Raw genomic sequence first — 19990 nt, 5'->3', positions numbered from 1 at the left:
TGTAGTAGCTTTGACATTCTTGCTGACCATTTTGCTAATTCTGTGGAAACCCTGCAAATTAACATCAGGTGGTAGCCATTGGAGCCCTTACACAAAATTAGAGTAGTTCAGAAAGAAAGATTAAACCTCGAATGTTAAAGCAAATTGTCAACAGGAACAGGAATCCTGGTGGGAGGGTTTCTGTTCAAAGGCTGCTGAGCTATTGAGGCCCTGCCCTACTCCTTCCCACCAAAAAACTAGTCATATCATTGCCTACTCTAGTCAAACGCACAAAGATGAGCAATGAGCAGTAAAAGGCTCTCTATCAATTATAATTCCGAATTCCAGTAACTGTTTCAGAATTGTAGCACTACCTCATTGCAACTTTATTTCCCCAGCACTGGGGGGAATGAAGCAGGGAGAGGACAGTGAGGCCTCATGGCGTTAAGATCACCAGGCCCAAACCTGTGGTCTGGCCAAATCAGGTTGATTGACTGCATTCAGGCAGGGGAGACCTCAAACAAGAGGGGAGAAGGAAGCCTTTTGTAAGGTTTAGCTTCCTTCTGAAGGATTCCAAGGAGTAAAGGAAGCTCACATCTGCTCTGTATTGGGTGCCACTTCTGCGGTGGTTTTAAGAAAAGCAAGAGTATCCTATGTGCTCACTCCTACGTGGAACATGGAAACTTAATGGAGGACCATGCAGGAAGGGAAGGGGAAAAAATAGTTTCAAACAGAGAGGGAGGCAAACCATAAGAGACTCTTGAATGCGGAGAACAAGCTGAGGGTTGATGGGGGAGGCGGGGGAGGGGGGAAATGGGTGATGGGCACTGAGGAGGGCACTTGTTGGGATGACCACTGGGTGTTGTATGTAAGCGATGAATCATGGAAATCTCCTGAAACCAAGAGCATACTGTATATACTGTATGTTGGCTAACTTGATAATAAATTATATATATATATATATATGCATATATAAATATAAAACCTGTTTAAAGTATTAAAAAATACAAAGTCTGATAAAAGAATGAAGAATCAGCATGTCTGGAAAAAAATATATAAAAGCAGGAGTAAACCAGGTGTTGGGTGCTGCCCTGAGGGGAGGTGGTTTAGCAATCGGGAATCCCTCCTAAGAGATGGGAATAATCAAATGGGATGGGGCATCATTGGAAAGAAAGCAGTAACCATTCAAAGTTGGTGGGGAAGGGTAGGTTGTGGCATTTTACATCTGCTTCAGTGCTTCCTATTGACTTTGCAGCTGTCTTTATCTGTGTTCATCCTCCCAGCCTGATTTACAGCAGGGCCAGGGCACCTGTGGCTCAGTGGGTTAGACGTCCAATTTCAGCTCAGGTCACGATGTCACGGTTCGTGGGTTCGGGCCCCACGTTGGGCTCTGTGCTGACAGCTCAGAGCCTGGCTCAGATTCTGTGTCTCCCTCTCTCTCTGCCCCTCCCCCCACCTCTTTCTCTCAAAAATAAACATTAAAAATAGATATCCATTAATGTTTAAAAAAAATGGGCTGCTTTTTTTTTTTTTTTTCAGTTGGAGCCAGTTTTTCATCTTTTAATTCTAGACAGGTTCTTACTCTTCCAATAGGATGGGAGGAGAACATGAGGAACGTTGAGTGGATCCCTTAGCCCTCCAGCTGGCCCTCCTGCATTCTGTGACCTCTTAACCTTGGTTTTGGATCTTTGATCATCATTGATGCCTGTGACCCTCAGGTGCTCCCTCTGAGCAGCTGGAGTGTTCTATGTGTAACTAATAAATTGCCTCTTCAGCATCGTCCTGACAACAGTGTTCATGGGCAATAGTTAGAATCCCTGCCCAAAAGCTTGCTGAAGCTGCTCCTGCAGCCTGCTGCCTTTGCACAGAGACCTAATGTATGAGTGTGCTGAGAGTGTCCTTTTTCTCCCCTCCTCCCCTCCCCCTCCTCTTAGTGTGGTTTTTCTTCCTCTGTATCTCAAGATGCTGGTGTCTGTCTCTCTCCCCTCAAAGGATTTTAGTTACGTATTTATTTTTATTTTAATGTTTGTTTTTTGAGAGAGAGAGAGCATGCGAGTGGAGGAGGATCAGAGAAAGGGAGACACAGAATCCGAAGCAGGCTCCAGGCTCTGAGCTGTCCACACAGAGCCTGACATGGGGCTTGAACTCATGGACTGCGAGATCATGACCTGATTGGATGTTCAACCAACTGAGCCACCCAGGCTCAGTCTCTCCCTTCAAAGGATTTTTGATTTTTTATTTTAATATAATTTTAATATAATTTTTAATTTATTTTTCATTTTAATATAATTTATTGTCAAGTTGGCTAACATACAGTGTATACAGTGTGCTCTGGGTTTTGGGGGTAGATTCCCGTGATTCATCGCTTAATATAACACCCAGTGCTCATCCCAACAAATGCCTTCCTCAATGCCCATCACCCATTTTCCTCTCTCCCCTGCCCTCAACCCATCAACCCTCAGTTTGTTCTCTATTTAAGAGTCTCTTATGGTTTGCCTCCCTCTCTGTTTGAAACTATTTTTTCCCCTGCCCTTCCCCCATGGTCTTCTGTTAAATTTCTCAAGTTCCACATATGAGTGAAAACATGTTTATCTGTCCTTCTCTGACTGACTTATTTTATTTGGCATAATACCTTCCAGTTCCATCCACGTTGCTGCAAATGGCAGGATTTCATTCTCATTGCCAAGTAATATTCCATTGTATATATAAACCACATCTTCTTTATCCATTCATCAGTTGGTGGGCATTTGGGCTCTTTCCATAATTTGTCGATTGTTAAAATCGCTGCTATAAACATTGGGGTACATGCGCCCCTATGAATCAGCACTCCTGTGTCCTTTGGATAAACTTCAAAGGATTTTGTAAATTGAACAGCTGACAAACAATATTATACTAGTTTCAGGTGTGCAACAGTGATTCGCTATTTAGATCTGTTACAAAGCAGGACTGACGCAGTAAGTCTGGTTACCATCTGTTGCCGTACAAAGTGTTACAATATTATTGACTCTTCCCGGTGCTGTGCATTACATCCCCATGATAAACTTTGTCACTTGAATTTATCTGCTGATTCAGGCAACCCTTCCCCCTCAAATTCATACCTGATTCCTATAGAAAGGGTATGGGAGTAAAATAGCTAAACAGCAATTTTAGCAAAACACTTCCAGACTTTGGGGTCTAAGCGACATGTCCTTGGTGCAGGAGCAGAAATCCAGCTTGGGAAAGCAGGCATGAGGGGAGGATTCACTACATATCTTCCGATGTTTGGGAGCGACTGGGAAATGGAAAGGAAAGAATATTGGTAAGGTGACCACTCTTCATCTCTTCAAAACTATGTCCAATACTTCTGCATTTTTTACCGCTTTTGATTTCCACAGCTATCGTTGCTTCCATTTTCACAAATGAGAAAAATGAGGCTTGGAGAGTGTCAAGAATGTGCTGAAGTGATAGGTGGTCGATCTGGGGATCGTGGCGCAAATCCAGTGCTGTGCTGGTGAGAGGTTTAACTACTGGATCTCTCGAGAAACAGAATCCCTGGTTTGTAGCATTTGCTGATTTCTCTGGTGTCAATGCTCCGATCAGGGTGGATTCCAAACTACCAACATGATGCTCTTAAACACAGAGTTGAGAAGAGGTGTGTGTAACTTGCAAGTTATAGGAGTCAATCCAGTATACCACTTTATTACTCCCGATACACACTCTATCTGCATTCCAGGATCAGACTTAGTCTCTACAGAGCAGAGGATGCTAATGACTAGATATTTAAAACCCAGGCTGTTCTCAGGTGGTGGACTCCCATCCCTAGCTCAGAGGCTCCGAGGTAGCAGGTTGTAAGAGAAGGAGATTCCTACACTCATTGAGGGCTTCCAAGGCTTACTGCACATCAGAATCACTAGAAAACTCGTTAATGTACAGATTATCGAGAACATAGCATAGGGGCTAAAAGTGCAGACTCTGGAGCCAGGCAGCTTATATTCAGGTCTGGCTCTGCCCCTGACTAGCTGGGTGACCTTGAGCAAATTCCTTAACCTCTCTTTGCCTCAGTTTCTTCATTGATAAATGGTGATGATAACAATATTTACCTCACAGGGTTGTTGAGCAGGTTAAATGAGTATATATTTGTCAAGTGCTTGCAAGAGTGCCCAGAACACAGTAAATGCTACTGTGTAAAGTATTAGTTGTTATTATTACTGACACTTATGCTGGGTGAGGCTCATCTGCCTGTATTTTAAAAATACTTGCTGGGGCGCCTGGGTGGCTCAGTCGGTTGAGCGCCGACTTCGGCTCAGGTCACGATCTCGTGGTCCGTGAGTTCGAGCCCCGCATCAGGCCCCTGTGCTGACAGCTCAGAGCCCGGAGCCTGTTTCAGATTCTGTGTCTCCCTCTCTCTGACCCTCCTCCATTCATGCTCTGTCTCTCTCTGTCTCAAAAATAAGTAAACATTAAAAAAAAAATTTGCCAATGATTTTTATGCAGTCTTGTGGGCTTGTTTATAGACATCAGGGAAACCACTGAAGTCTATTATTCTTGCCCTTGAGGAGTCGAGTAGCTTCTTTTAGGAGCCAAGACTAGGCCAAGAGTGAATCTGACTCTTCTTGCAAATCTGGAACAATCCATAAACCCTAAATTCACTGTGCTTGCCTTTGAAATCCTCTCATAGTCTCTATCCTTCCATAGAAGATCCAGTTTGCAGGATATTATACAGATGGTGTTTACTTAAATAATCCTAATTCACAATGGATTTCATTGTAACAATGGCACAGAACATGACAGAGGCTGTGAGTTAATGTGAATTTCCACAAAGCATTCTAATTTCTACTAATGTTTCCCTCAATGTACATTTACATGTATATGGTAAACCTAGATTTCATTTTTGGCCTAGATCCATGCGGGGAGTCCTTGGGGCTCTAACTCTGCTCTCTCTAACTTTAAGAATTAAAACAGGGGCTCCAGGGTGGCTCAGTTAAGCTTTTGACTCTTGATTTCGGCTCAGGTCCTGATCTTGGGGTTCATGAGATCAAGCCCCACGTCAGGCTCTGTGCTAATGGCACAGAGCCTGCTTGGTATTCTCTCTCTCCCTCTCTCTCTGCTCCTCCCCCACTCACGCACACACTCTCTTTCTCTAAATAAAAAGTAAACATTTAAAAGCTTTAAAAAAAAAACCCAGTAGTATAAGAGGGTTAACCATCAGCCATTAATGCCAGGAAACTGCACGTAGATAGTACGTAGTGCTATGCACCTAGATGATAAATAGATATTACATGATGGCAGAGCCTCTGCTTTTCTACAATGGAAATTATAGAAATCTTGAATTTTGGAAACAAGGATTACATTTTTCATTACCCCCAAAGGCAATTGTTAATTGCTGAGTAGTATTTATTAATCAATATAATGTCACATTAGCATTATAAAAAGGAGGCAAGAAGATAGTCTAATGATTAGATCCCTCCATCTAACAGAAATGGGCCTCATTCTTGCTTCCACATCTTATTAGCCTTGTGCCTTCAGGAAAGTTAGTCTCTCTACATGTAAACTTTCCTCCTCTCTAAGAAGAGTGTAATAATGCCTAGTGTCTGAGTTTGTTATGAAGATCAAATGAGAAATAGAATGTACTTAGCATAATATTTGGCACATGGAAAATGTACAAAATTGTACCTTAAAACAGCTGAGCCTGAAATGTGAAATTCTAAACCAGCATAGATAAACAGTTAAAAAAAAAAAATAGCAAAGGAGGGGCTCCTGGGTGGCTCAGTCGGTTGGGCAGCCGACTCTGGCTCAGGTCATGATCTCGTGGTCTGTGAGTTTGAGCCCCACATCGGGCTCTGTGCTGAGAGCTCTCTGCTTCTGATTCTGTGTCTCCCTCTCTCTGCCCCTTCCCTGCTTGCTCTCTGTCTCTCTCTCAAAAATAATAAACACTAAAAAAAAAAAAAATAGCAAAGGAATACACAGAGATGATTACATAGTAAAGAGTGCTGCATGATCAAAGACACATTGTAAATTAACAGCAGTCTCTATGAGAAGTCTAATTCCATGGTTTTTCGAGGTGTGTGGAAATGACAACCTCATTTCCATTTCAAGGAGGTTTTCTCAGTGGGTTTGGCCTTTGTGCTTTGTGCATCAGGAAAATGCACGATCTACCTGGAGCATTCAAGGGGTTGGGGAGGGTATTTTTTAATGTCTAAGAAGGAAAAATGAGTGTGGACAGTTTTGAGTTGTTATCCAGAATGGTCTGTGAGGACAGGGTTGTTAACTAGCTACCATGAAATTCTAAAGTCGGAGCCTCTGCCGAGAGGCACGCAAGGACGCAGAGCTGACAAATCGTGTGTGGCTGCCTGCCATCCGCCCCAGTTAAGAGCTTCTAATCAGCAGACTGCTGTGCAAGGTAGCTTGTACTGTTAACTCCACTCAGAAACTGACTTTGAAGCAAGGTCAAGAGAGATGCCAAATTGCATGTACGATGAGCATCTGAGGATAGCCTTGAATTAAATCATCACACAAATCAGCCTCCTCTTTTTCTCCAGGGCTCTGGATGTCTTGCTGAAACATGAGTTCCCTGTCCTCTTGTACTTTACCTCCATCCCTCTCCACTTCCCACCCCACGCCCAGCCCCAAGAAGGCTCTTCAGAATTCAGGGAATAATCAATTTCTATTTTATCTAGTCTACAGATATAATAGGAGTGTGGGCTGTATGCCAACCACAGGTGCTAGAGGTATAAATATGGATTGGAGTATGTGTAAAGGAGTAGCCCACATTCTGGTTTCAGGAGACAGAAATGGAAACAAACAGTCGCACTATAATAACCGCTTTCATGGTTCTCCGAAAGCACCAAGGTCAGAGACAACCATTCTGCTTTGGGAAGGTGGGAGATTTTCTCAAAGGTGGTGATTCTTGATTTGAGTGTTGAGGGATAAGCCTGAGGGCTCAGAGTGTGAGGCTGGGAAGACCATTCCCAGCAGAAGTAGTAACGCGTGTGCAAGCTCGTGTGTGTGTGTGTGTGTGTGTGTGTGCACTTGCCTTGGAGAACATGTGGACCAGACGCCTGGAGAGAGATTGTGATAGCAGGAATGTGTGAATGTGAAGTTCAAAGGTAAGACATGTTTGGCTCCAGCTCCGATTTTTCGATCTGAAGGGATCTTTGTGATCATGGTGGCTCAGGGTGGTCAGTGACTTGATCGTGGCAGGACCAGAAGCAATCTCTCCCAACACTAGGTCTCTGCTCCTTTCTCCAACCATGTCCCTAGCTCCAGCCAGGCAAATTATTCCTATAAAGCTCAGAAATTGGGTCTCTCGGGCACCTGGGTGGCTCAGTCAGTTGGGTGTCTGACTTCGGCTCAGGTCATGACCTCACAGTTAGTGAGTCTGAGCCCCGCGTCGGGCTCTGTGCTGACAGCTCAGAACCTGCTTCAGATTCTGTGTCTCCCTCTTGCTCTGCCCCTTCCCTGCTCATGCTCTGTCTCTCAAAAATAAATATTAAAAAAAAAATTAATTGGGTCTCAGAGTTCAATCTGGAAGTCACAATATAGGGTTTAGATATATGTGTCTACTCATTTGTCAGGTTAGTAGATCATCAATATTTTATAGACATTGTTATCAGACTTTCAGAGACTTTTTAAAGAAGACTGTGTTAGTTTTCCATGGCTGCTGTAACAAATGACCGTAAACTTGGTGGTGTGTACAAATTTATTTTCTTCTAGTTCTGGAGGCCAAAAGCCAAAATCCGTTTCACTGGGCTAAGGTGAAGGTTTCACAGGACTGGTTCCTTCTAGAGTCTGCCTGCATTCCTTGACTCTGGCTATGTCACTCCAATCTCCGCTGCTGTTGTCACGTTGCTGCCTTCTTTCTTTGAGCTTCTTGCTTCCCTCTTATAAGGGAAGGGCCCTTACAATTATGTTTAGGGCCCACTTAGATAATCTGGCTAACCTCCCAATTTTAGATCCTTAATTTAATCACATCTATAAAGTCTCTTTTGCCACATAAGGTAGCACTCACAGATTCTGGGGATTTGGAGGCAGATTTTTTAGGGAGAAGAGAGGATTGTTCACTTTACTACAGATAGTATTCTTCATCCCTGAATTGGAAGCATGCAGACAATACATACCTGTCTGCAGCTGGGGACTTGGGAATTGAGGGGTAGGTGGGAAGGGCTGGGACAAGGAACCCTTATTGGGTTACTGAGTCCATGGAGAATCAGATACCAGAGGGATTGGTCTAATCTTTGTGGGGAAGAAGGCAATAGTTTTTCTCCCTCTGTCCATAATAAATGCCATCTAAGTTGGATGACCCTTGTACTGGAAATATGTTGGGCAATTTAAAAAGGATTAGAAAACTGAAATTCTTGTTTGCTGAGTCACTGATGGCAGAGCCACATGACTGGCTGAGCACTGGGAATAAACTGTTTGAATGTGGAAATACTGAAGGATCAGTTTCTTTTCTTTCCTTCTTTTTTTTTTTTTTTATGCTTACTTTTGAGAGAGAGAGGGAGAGCATGTACATGGGGAAGGGGCAGAGAGAGGCAGTCAGAAGACCTGAAGTGGGGTCCCCACTGACAGCAGAGAGCCCCATGTGGGGCTTGAAATAACAAATCACGAGATCATGACCCGAGCTGAAGTTGGATGCTTAACCAACTGAGCCACCCAGGCACCCTTGAAGGTTCATTGTTTCTGATGCTGGATTGGCACATGCTGTAGTCTGAGAGCATAACTATCCATAGACGCCGGTCAGGGGTGGAGGGACCCTGCATGTGAGAGCCCACGCTGGCTCCTTTTGCTGCATTTCTCTCCAAGTGTTCCATGGAGACATGTGCTCTTGGAGCCCAATCTCCATCCTTGACCACTCTCCAGGCACCCAGGAATTGGAGTCCTGCCAAAATGGTCTCAAGCTTGCCTTCAGGGCCAGCACCAACCTCTCCCCCATGTCTGTCCTCATGAGGTCAGGCAGCACACTATTGTGTGCACCCCAAAGCCTGGGGGTGGCTCTCTGTTGGTCATGGATGGGACTCAGACACGGGGAAGGGTCCACATGGATAAGCTGCAGGCCATCACAGTACAGGACAAAAGCTTGAAGCCAATGTCCTGAACCAGTTGCCAACTCTCCCCGAGTGTGCTCCTGGGTCTAGCAGAGAGTTCTGAAGAAGCAAAGAACTCTAAAGAACCCAGGCTTCCTCATCCTTATGAAGGTGTATTTTGTTAAGGTAGGAGGATTGAATATCTTTTACTTAACAGTTTGTCAGTCTGATGTATAACCTTTTTTTTTTTTTTTTTTTTTAAACGTTTATTTATTTATTTTGAGAGCCAGTGTGAGTGAGCTGGGGAGGGGCAGAGACAGAGGGAGAGGGAGAGAGAGAATCCCAAGCAGGCTCTGCACTGTCCTTGCAGAGTCCAACGCAGGGAATGAACCCATGCACAACAAGATCGTGACCTGTGCCAAAATCAAGAGCTGTACTCTTAATCCACTGAGCCACCCAGGCACCCCTGATGTATAACTTTTCAATAATAAGATATGTAGGATGTGTGCCTTGTTAATCCTCTTGCCTTGGGCTCTGCACGTGTTAGGGGCAGGGCTGGCCAGACCTATGCTCACTGCTACCAGTAGCAATGTGGAAGTGTGAGGTGTGCCCACATAGCACAAAGCAGCACAAGGAAAGCACCATGATAGGAAGTAATCATGTCAAGTTCTCTGGGCACTCAAGGGAATGCAAAAAGTTCAATGAATCCCTCAAGTCATTAGGAAAGTCTCTATTTCAGGGCCTCAACCTTCAAAAGATAGGGTGTTTAGTTAGCTGGGGTGAGGGAGATAAATGAGATTTAATGCCTCCCGTGTTAACTGTCAGGTTTTGGTGTTTAGATTTTGGAATATGTTTGATTCTTTATTCTGAGTTATAATCTTTTGTTGTAACTGTGTAATTCAGCTCCAGGGGAACTAAAAATAATGTTAACAAAAAACCTAAACCAAAAAAATAAGTGATTTTTCATAACCAGTGTGCCCCCATGAAGACTTCACTCAGGGGATCTGGGTGGCTCAGTTGGTTAACTGTCTGACTCTTGATTTTGGCTGGAGTCCTAGTCTCCAGGGTCATGAGTTCGAGTCCTGAATCAGGCTCCATGCTGACAGGTTGGAGTTTGCTTGGGACTCTCTCTCTTCCTCTTTCTTTGCCCCTCCCCTACTCATGTTTCTCTCTCTTTCTCTCTCTCTCTCTTTCTCAAAATAAATAAACTTAAAAAATTAAAAAGACTTCAGTCAAATAATATTCTGTGAACCACTTAGGTATGAAGGGATTCTTTTTCACTGAAGAAAACCATAGTGGGTTGACCAATTTCTTGTTAACTTATCAGGGATTTCTCTCAACCTAATTAACGTGAGGATTAAAAGCTGTTAAAGTCAGTTATTCAACATTGATACCATTTTAAAAGCTAAAACTAGTGTTTTAAATGAAGAACAAATTCAAGTATAAAAGCTCAAAAAACCCTCTGAAATCTAAAATTCTTCTTAAGCACAAAATACATAATGATTGCATAATGATTGCTTTGGTTCCTTTTTTTTTTTTTTTTTTTTTTTTTTAAGTAATCTCTAGGCTGAACATGAGGTTTGAACTCATGGCCCTGAGATTGAGTCACATGCTGTGCCTACTGATTCAGTCAGGCCCACCTCACCTGTTGCTGTGTTTTTGTTTTTTTTTTTTTAAATCTCTAGTTTCATGATTTTTTTATTAAAAATTTTTTTTTAATGTTTATTTACTTTTAAGAGAGAGGGGGGGGGGAGGGAGGGAGGGAGGTGTGAGTGGGGGAGGGGCATAGAGAGGGAGGCACAGAATCCAAAGCAGGCCCCAGGCTCTGAGCTGTCAGCACAGAGCCCAACGTGGGGCTTGAACTCACGAACTGTGAGATCATGACCTGAGCTGAAGCCAGACGCTTAACCGACTGAGTCACCCAGGTGCCCCTTATGATTTTTTTTAAATGTTTATTTTTGAGAGAGAGAGACAGAGAGAGAGAGAGAGAAAGAACAAGGGGCAGAGAGAAAGGGAGACACAGAATCTGAAACAGGCTCCAGGCTCCAGGCTCCAACCTGTCAAGGCAGAGCCCAATGTGGGGCTCAAACTCACAAATCATGACCTGAGCTGAAGTTGGACACTTAACCTACTGAGCCACCCAGGTGCCCCAAATTTCATGATTAAAAGTAGCATGCTAACTTGTACTATCTCAGCGCTATTCTTGGAGGCACAGAATTTTCCAGGTGGAATAGATCGTGATAATAGTGGCAGACTAACCCCTCTGCTCTTGGAGTTCTCCCCTGTATTTTTTTGTGGTGCTAATCCACAGAAAATGCTATTTCTCAGAAGAACTTAGTTTACTTGGGGCTTAGATTTTACATTTTGAAGATCATACTCTGAATCTTTCAGATTAAAAAAAAAATAAATAAACTGGCCAGCTACCAGTAAGAGGGATGTTACTTTCCACACAACTAAAATACCATAATATTTGGGTAGTCTCTTTTCTAGTGGGATAAATGCTAAATCAAATGCAAAGTATGATCTCATAACTATAGTGTGTGAACTTACTTGTAAGAAGGCAAAGAAGCTAAATTTTTAGTGATTGCTTTGGATCTGCTGCCTTCTCCAGTTGCCACTATCACCCTCTAATTGAGAGATCTGCAGTGGTCTCCAATTTTTATTGTGAATGCCAAACAAAAATCTCATGTGTATTTTATAATGTGCTTCTGTACGGATACATATTCATTATGAAACTCAAGATCAGAAAGCAGAAAAGATGAGATTTAAAAACCTAAGAAGAAGTTCTTTTTTCTTGCATACTCACTGGGCTGGGGCAACCCACTTTGGAAGCTGTTGCTGTAAGTTGACATCATTTGACTCAAAGAATTTCCTCTAGGCTGCTATTTCTGCTTTTAAAAAGAAGAAACGTTTGGAGAATTTTTACTTAACTGTCCCTTCCCTTTAGGTAGAACATAGCCTTGACTCTACCTTGTTTGTTTATTTTGACAGAGAGCATGAGCAAGGGAGGGGCAGAGAGAGAGAATCCCAAGCAGGCTCCATGCTGCCAGTGTGCAGTCCAATGTGGGAATCAATCCCACCAACTGCCAGATCATGACCTGAGCCAAAATCCAAGAGTCAGATGCCTAACCCACTGAGCCACCCAGGTTCCCCTTGCCTTTTTTTCTTCTAGACCATCTCAGGTACTAAGAGACTAGGGGCAGAAAAGAAATGTAACATAGAGGTCAGCAAACTTTTTTGGTGAAGGATCAGATAGTAACTATTTTAGGCTTAGTGGGTCCAATGTCTCTGGCACAAGTACTCAGCTCTGCCCTTGTAGTGCAAAAGCAGTTAGACAATATGTAAATGAATGAATGTTGTTGTGGAAAAATAAAACTTTATGGGCACTGCAAATTTTACATAATTTTCAGATGTCACAAAGTATTTTTCTTTAAAAAAATTTTTTTTATGTTTGTTTTAGAGGGGGGGGAGGGAGGGGCAGGGAGAGAGGGACCCACAGAATCTGAAACAGGCTCCAGGCTCTTAGCTGTCAGCACGAAGCCCGATGTGGGGCACGAACCCATGCACCATGAAATCATGACCTGAGCCAAAGTCAGACGCTTAAGTGACTGAGCCACCCCGGCGCCCCCAAATATTTTTCTTTTGATTCCCAACTCCCTCTGCCCACCATGTAACCATTCTTAGCTCACAGGCCATATGAAAATAGGTGCAACCTCAAACTGTAATACTGCAGGAAGAAAACAGGACCTTGGACTTGGCAGTAGTTTCTTAGATAGGACACCAAAAGCACAGGCAACAAAAGCAAAAAGACAAATGAGACTATCTCAAATTTGTGCATCAATGACAGAGAGTGAAAAGGCAATCTACAGAGTTGTAGAAAGTATTTGCAAGTCATACATCTGATAAGGGGTTAATAATCCAGACTACATGAAGAATCCTATCTCTCAACAATGAAAAATAAGATAATTAAAATTGGGCAAAGGAATTGAATAGATATTTCCCCAAAGAGGGTATACAAATGGCCAAGTATACAAACAAGATGTTTGGCATTCCTAATCATCAGAAAACTGTTAATAAAAACCACAATGAGCTATCACATCAAACCCATTAGGATGGCTACTACCAACCAGAAAATCACAAATGTTGGTGAGGACGTGGAGATATTGGAACGCTTGTGCAGTATTGGTGTGGTTGTAAAATGATGCAGCCACTACAGAAACAGTATGGAGGATCCTCAAAATATTAAAAATAAGACTGCCAGATCATATGGCATTACTGCTTCTGGGTACATATCTAAAAGAATGATAGCAGGGTTTGAAGAGACATTTGAGCATCCATGTTTACAGCATCACCATTCACAATTACCAAGAGGGCAACCCAAGTGTCCATGAGTGGATGAATGGATAAATAAGATGTGGTAAATAAATACAATGAGATATTATTCAGTCTTAAAAAGGAAGAAAATCCCATCACACACTACAACATGGATGAACCTTGAGGACATTATGCCAAGTGAAATAAGCCAGTCACAAAAAAGATCATTACTGGATGATTCCACTTATGTGAGTTATTTAAATAGTCAAATACACATAAACAGAAAGGAGAATACTGGTTTTCAGAGCCTAGGGATAGGGGGAAAGGGGAGCATTGTTTAATGGGTTTCAGAGTTTCAGAGTTTAATGGGTTTACAGAGTTTCAGATATGCAAGATGAAAAAGTTCTGAAGATCTGTTTTCCCAATAATGTGAATACACTTAACACTACTGAACTATGCCCTTAACATAAAAATGGTTAAGATACTAAATGTTAAGGGTATTTTTTACTGCAATAGAAAAAGAGAAAACCAAGGGCGTCTGGGTGGCTCAGTTGGTTGGGCGTCCAACTTCAGCTCAGGTCATGATCTCATGAGTTCCAGCCCCACACCCAGCTCGCTGCTGTCAGTGCAGAGGCCATTTCAGATCTTCTGTCCCGCCCCCCCCCCCCCCCCCCCCGCCAAATGTTTTTTTTTTTTTTTAATCTTGATACTGTGATTCCTTCTTCATTAAAAAAAAAAGCAAGAGAAAACCTAATGCTATAATATAATGAATGTTGAGAATTTTGCTTTCTGAAAAATAGTTTGAATCGAAAATAAAACATCTGGCCTTCAGGCCAAATTTTGCTGACCCTTGGCCTAAACGCATTTCAACTCCCCTTATAGGCACCCTGTCCTGTCTTCATGCATTTTTCCTTGAAGCTATGTATGTACGTATGTATATATGTTTATTTTTGAGAGAGAGAAAGAGAGTGCGAGCAGGGAAGGGACAGAGACAGAGGGAGACACAGAATCCAAAGCAGGCTCCAGGTCTGAGCTGTCAGCACAGAGCTCGAGGCAGGGCTCAACCCACGAACCGTGAGATCACGACCTGAGCTCAAGTAGGACGCTTAAGTGACTGAGCCACCCAGGTGCCCCTCAAAGCTTTTTTAAATAAAATCTTCAAATATTATAATGCAAGTGGCCGTACAGCCTCAGAGTAGGGAGTCTGGGGAGGTAAGATGGGTAGTTTCCAAGAACAAAGAGTTCATGGCAGAGTGTCCATTAGAATTTAGTTACCCAACGTCTTTCTTGCTATTTGGAGTTATCTATGGATTTTTTTTTTCTTTTAATGTTTTGAGAGAGAGTGCAAGCAGGGGTGCGGCAGAGGGAGGGGGACAGAGGACCCATAGCAGGCTCTGCGTTGACAGCCTGATGTGGAGCTTGAACTCACGAACTGTGAGATCACGGCCTGAGCCAAAGTCAGTGGATCAACCAATTGAGCCCCCAGGTGCCCTGAGTATCTATAGGTTCCTAATGATCATGAAAACAGTCTTTAGTTTGACTGGAGGTGAAAGCAGGTGTTAACTGGATTCCACAGGTGCTGCTATAAATATGTACTGAATTAAAGTCTTCTAGTAACTAGTTCTTTAGTGCTCTGAGTATTTAGGCCTGGAGCAAGGAGGCCCCACTTAAAAAAAAATTTTTTTTTTAATGTTTATTTTTGAGAGCGAGAAAGACAAAGTGTAAGCAGGGGAAGGGCAGAGAGAGAAGGAGACACAGAATCCGAAGCAGGCTCCAGGCTCTGAGCTGTCAGCACAGAGCCTGACATTGAGGTCAAACTCACAAACCAAGATATGACCTGAGCTGAAGTCACGCTCAACCAACTGAGCCACCCAGGAGCCGGAAGGAGGCCTTACTTTAAAGATGAAAGAGCTATTATGCTGAAATTGTTTTATATGTGACTTTTTCAAAGTAAGTAGCACCTAACGTTTTGTGAAGTATTAAAATAATTAGTAGCAGTCTCCAGAAAAGTTATATTGGCCATTAGCCATGCATAGAGAACCGTTTCCTAATTTTCTTTTTTTACAGCTTTAATTAACATTTAAAAATTAAGTAATTTTTTTAAAGACTTTATTTTCAAGTAATCTCTACAACCAATGAAGGGCTAGAAACTACAACACAGAAATCAAGAGTCGCATGCTCTACTGGCTGAGCCAGCCAGGTGCCTCTAAAAATTAAGTAATGTTAAAAATCAAAATTCAACTGAGTAGATTTTAAAGATATTATTGGCTTTATTCAGTGAATGAATCATGAATTGGGCAGCATCACATCTAGCAGATAGAAAGGACTTCTAAGGGGCTGTACAAAATGAAAGACTTTTATGGGCAGGAGGTGTTGTTAAAATCCGACTTCTGTGCTCTGGAGCTGAAATATAACTTGAAGACAGAGTTTGGGGATAAGAGCACCAATGGTTTTATTACTTTGCCAGGCAAAGGAGGCTGCTGTAGGCTAATGCCTTCAACACTGCAGACCCGCCTGGGGTAAAAGACTGAGGGGTTTCAAAGTGAAATATAGCATCTAAATGGTTTCCATAGGTATCTGGTATGAGCCTCCAGCCATGCTCATTGTATTCTAGCTAGCATCAAACCAGCACTGGCCACCAGAGCCACTCCTTACTAAGTGTACCTCGAGGTTAGCAAGATGTCAACACCTTTACTGAGTTCCCAGAACAAAGGATTCTACAGAAAAACAAGTGAAGGGGAGGGAGAGGGTTCAAGAATAAGGAAGAGAAAAACACGTACAGTTTAAAGTCAAGCCTTGCTGAAGCATTAGTGTGACCGTCTTAATTTCCATTCGTCTTTATGTGTCTATAGGGGTTTCAAAGAAGTTACACAAGGAAAAAGTGGATCGTTGTGTCAAGGTCCCTTTCCTTTAGGTGATGGCAGGTTCTATTAAGGTGGGTGATCTTAATAGTGCTGACCAGGAGATTCCTGGTTGGTTTAAGATCCCATTTCTGAGAGGCAAAAAAACGAATTCTCAGTTTGGCTATGTGAAGCTTAGCATGAGTGACTCCATCTGGGGCCTGATGTCTTGTTGTTAACAGTAACAATTTAGAAGACAAATAGTTATCATTATGTGCAAAGTGCCTGACTTCCTAGGGGCGGCAAAAGAGGGAAGGACAAATAAAACTCGTTCAGCAAGTCAAGATCTAAAATTAAGCCATGAGTTAAAATGCAGAGGGTGCAGTGGGAAGCAGGGCTAACGAGAAATTTTGCCTGGAGTAATATAAATTGTTACACTAATCAGCTTCTTTTCATGGTCTAGAAAAAAATCCAACCATTAAGCTTTAGAAGTTGAGCTGACAGAGACTGCAACACAATCCATAAAGTTTATGTAGTATTCCAGGAGTTAAGCAAGCATTAACACTACTCCTTAATTAATACAGCTTCAATTACCATTTCAATGTTGTGGTAAAAGACTGTTCGTTCCTCTTAGATTCCACTGATATACAGAGAGGTGCTTACCTGTCCTCAAGGGAAAACACCTTGTGAACATTTGTCTCTTCATAGTATCTGTAAGTATATGTAGAGAAGAGTTAGCAAGTGAACGTTTCCAATTGCTTCTTAAGCATAGTAAGCAAATGCAGCACATGAGCCTAGACAGTATCCTAGTTCAGAGGGGGTGAAAGGGGGTTTATAAAGACATTCTTGGGACAATCCTAGAAACTTGAATATGGACTGAATATTGAATGGCATCAAGGAATTGTTTTCTCAGGTGTGCTAATGGTATTCTAATTCTGGAGCAAATGTCCTTATTCTTAGCAGAGGCAGGCTGAAGTATTTAGGGGTGACAAGTTTTCATGTCTGCAACTTATTCAAATGGGTATAACAAAAAGGCCTATCTATTTTCTGTATATTTGGACAACTTCATAACAAAATGTGAGGGGAACAACGAGCTTCTTTTTACGTTCCTTAGCCAGAAGCACTGTGAAGAACCTCGGAGCATAACTTTAACTCACAATTTTGGTTTGTAGCTCTGTTCCTTTCCTTTCGCACCTCAGGTACCAGCTTCTGAGTGCAGTCTGAGCTCCACCCAGGCACAACCAGCTCTAAATCACACTTCAGGCAGTAACATTTGGGAACTGTGCAAGCTCGGTTGAGGGAATAAAAGTCCACACCTGACATTATCCGTGTATTCCTACAGCATTACAGGTGCACTTTCACTTGCAAATAGTAAAGTAATTTGGTTTGCATTTTCCAGCAGTCCTATCTGCATTTGGGCTCTGTGTGGTGTTTCTTCCCCAGCATGCCATGCCACCCCACCCCGCCCCTCAAGTCCTGGAGGACCATGGACACAAACAGAAGACTCTGAATGAAGCAATCTTTTTGCCCAACCACCTGCTGTTGAATTGTTTCAACCTGATTTCAACCTGTTTATAAATTACTTCTTGAAACAGCTAATATCATCCTGCAGTTTAAATAGAAAATCCTGGGAGAAACTCAGAATCACAGTTTCATGCTCTTTAGTCATCATCTTGAGAGTGTAAAAAAAAAAAAAAAAAAAAAAAAAAAAAAAAAAAAAAAAAAAAAAGACAAGAACTGTGTGTACCAGTAGGCTGTGACATCGCTTTAAAAAGTAATGAGCACACCGTGACCAGGCAGTACTGCCATTAATATTCAACACCTCTTGTACACACTTCAAATTAGTTTCTTCGCTTCCAAGCTCATGGCACCATCGGTTGTAAGTATGCTGCTACCAAGTGCTTGTCTACTACAATCGCAACGGCTGTGAGATGCCACCTAAATCCCATTTAGTCTCAGCAATTAGGGCCGGTGTCTAGGAACGTGTTCATGCATCTGAAAGTTAGCTATTGATTTAGGTCAGGGTAACCAATCCTGTATAAAAAAAGGCTTCTGTAGAGTGTTGGAGAGCTGCGGGCCGGCCGAGGGGGCGCTAAGCGCTGGCCCCGCGGCGCCTCCTTTACCAAGATGGCCTCGGCACTGGGGTCCACGGGCGCGGCCATCTTGTAAAGGCCAGAGCGGCGGCCCGTAGGGGGCTACCTCTGGCAGAGCTGCCAGATTCGAAGGTCACAACGAGTGAGTGAGCAGCCCACGTGGAGCGAACTTCGCCTCGGCCTGTGGGTACAGCTCGCCCCCGGGATGGCGAGGCGACGAGCGCTGAGGCGCTGCTTGCAGCTGTTGGCGCCCTCGGAGGAGCCGGCGCGCCGGGGCCGGGGGCGGCGGAACCCAGGCGCCGGCCGCCGCGGCCCCTCCCTCTGCGCGGGGGTGCTGTTCCCGGGGGCGCTGTGGCCCGCAGCCCTGGAACAGCGGCAGCGGCGGCGGCGCGCGCGCCCAGCCGCCCCCCGCGCCAGGTGAGCCCGCCCCACTGCCGCCTCGAGCTGTAGCTCCCCGAGCTCCGCGCTCCCGCTCGCTCTCCCGCCCGCGTATCTTTTTCGCGGCTCGCTTTCCCCTCGGCCTCTGGGTGGGGCAGCCAGCACACCCCGGCCTGGGGCCGTTTGGACTGCTCGGCGAGGTGGAGCGCGCAGTGGGTGGGATTACCGGGGCCGAGCCCTGCCTCGTCCTGGAGATGCTGTACTTGTGAGCGGCAGGCGTTCGTTTGAATTTCTGCACCTCTAGAGTTGCGGAGCCCGCGTCTCTGAAGCTGCCTGGGTGAAGAGCCACATTATTTTTTTTTCTCTTGGGAAAGTAGCCGTCTCTGGGACTTGTTTTAGATCCCATCTTCTCTTCAAATCACCAGGTCACATCTTCGCTGATCGAAATACATGTGGGTGTATTTTCTGTGGCTGTATGTAAATGAATGGGTCGACAGCATTCTTAGAGCAACTTATTTCTGCCTCATATAGGGTGTTTATCTTTTAAAACTTCATTCCATCAGGTTTCTTTGCTTTTGTCTTGAAAATGAACCACGAATGGAATAGCAGAAGAAAGGAGCAAGGTGGGGTGGGGTGGTGGAAGCTGGTGCTTTCTGAGTTTTCTGTTTTGTGGTTGTTTCTTAAGTTGGGTATTATTGCGGGCGGTCCCCGCCCCCGGTATAGAACTCGCTGGGGCGCTGATAGTTGAGATAAATATGCTTCCTCGGGCTACGATCTGATATCAACACGGCAACCGAACCTGGAGAATATTAAGAGAATGAGAAAAGTTAACCTTTAAAAAGTCATTTAGTTCTTGTCCTTGCCTTTACTGTTATAATATGAGTCACCTCCTTTACTTGGGCTGAGCATGAAGTGTTTGCTATTTGATAATTCTGAGTAATTTATTGAGAGACACTCCTGAGATACAGCTCTCGGAAAATTAAATAGTTTCAATCTCTTTAAAAGTGGATATCTAGCATTTCTATTTATATTTTAGTGTTTTTGATTTAGCCTCGGACATCAATACCATTTAGGAAGAAATGATGTAATCTTTAAAAGGAAAAGATTACCCATATCCCACAATAGTTTGATGTTGTTCCAAGAAAACATCAGGTCTGTGAGAGAAATTAGGGCCAGTGTATTTAAGAGAGATTGACTTCACTTAAGACTGTTTTGGGTTAACTAAAAATATACTCCCAATTTTCAGAAATTTTTTGTTAGATTCTGCAGGCTTTCCTGCTGCAAGAATTTCGGTAAGTCTCCAAAAGAGGAAAAATACTTAATGTATTTCTCATAGCTTGTTTTCACTCACAATTCCAAGTTAAGTTGTACCGATTTCGTATTG

The 19990-nt window shown here is 43.4% G+C and overlaps 1 protein-coding gene and 1 long non-coding RNA gene across 4 annotated transcripts in view; one reads left to right on the top strand and one right to left on the bottom strand.

The window, feature by feature from the left end:
- Positions 1 to 15574: 15574 nt before the first annotated feature.
- On the bottom strand, positions 15575 to 17853 carry LOC131509511 (uncharacterized). Its single transcript, XR_009260546.1, has 3 exons — positions 17293 to 17853; positions 16799 to 16846; positions 15575 to 16012 (listed from the first exon to the last, which is right to left on the bottom strand). It is a non-coding gene; the product is annotated as an uncharacterized LOC131509511 (long non-coding RNA).
- A 419-nt stretch (positions 17854 to 18272) lies between these two features.
- NAPEPLD (N-acyl phosphatidylethanolamine phospholipase D) overlaps positions 18273 to 19990 on the top strand; it is a 46971-nt gene continuing 45253 nt past the window's right edge. Inside the window, exon 1 of one of the 3 annotated variants that reach the window (XM_058725327.1) lies at positions 18273 to 18645. In XM_058725327.1, the coding sequence (XP_058581310.1) occupies positions 18434 to 18645 (212 nt within the window). In that variant the 5' untranslated portion in view covers positions 18273 to 18433. Of the gene's footprint in view, positions 18646 to 18690; positions 19059 to 19990 lie in introns of those variants that run through there. The other 2 variants (XM_058725331.1, XM_058725328.1) reach the window with 2 other exon arrangements.

The sequence above is a fragment of the Neofelis nebulosa genome, chromosome 4 (genome assembly GCF_028018385.1).
Source record: "Neofelis nebulosa isolate mNeoNeb1 chromosome 4, mNeoNeb1.pri, whole genome shotgun sequence".
Taxonomy (NCBI): Eukaryota; Metazoa; Chordata; class Mammalia; order Carnivora; family Felidae; genus Neofelis; species Neofelis nebulosa.
This window is presented reverse-complemented; position numbering and strand designations above follow the sequence as displayed.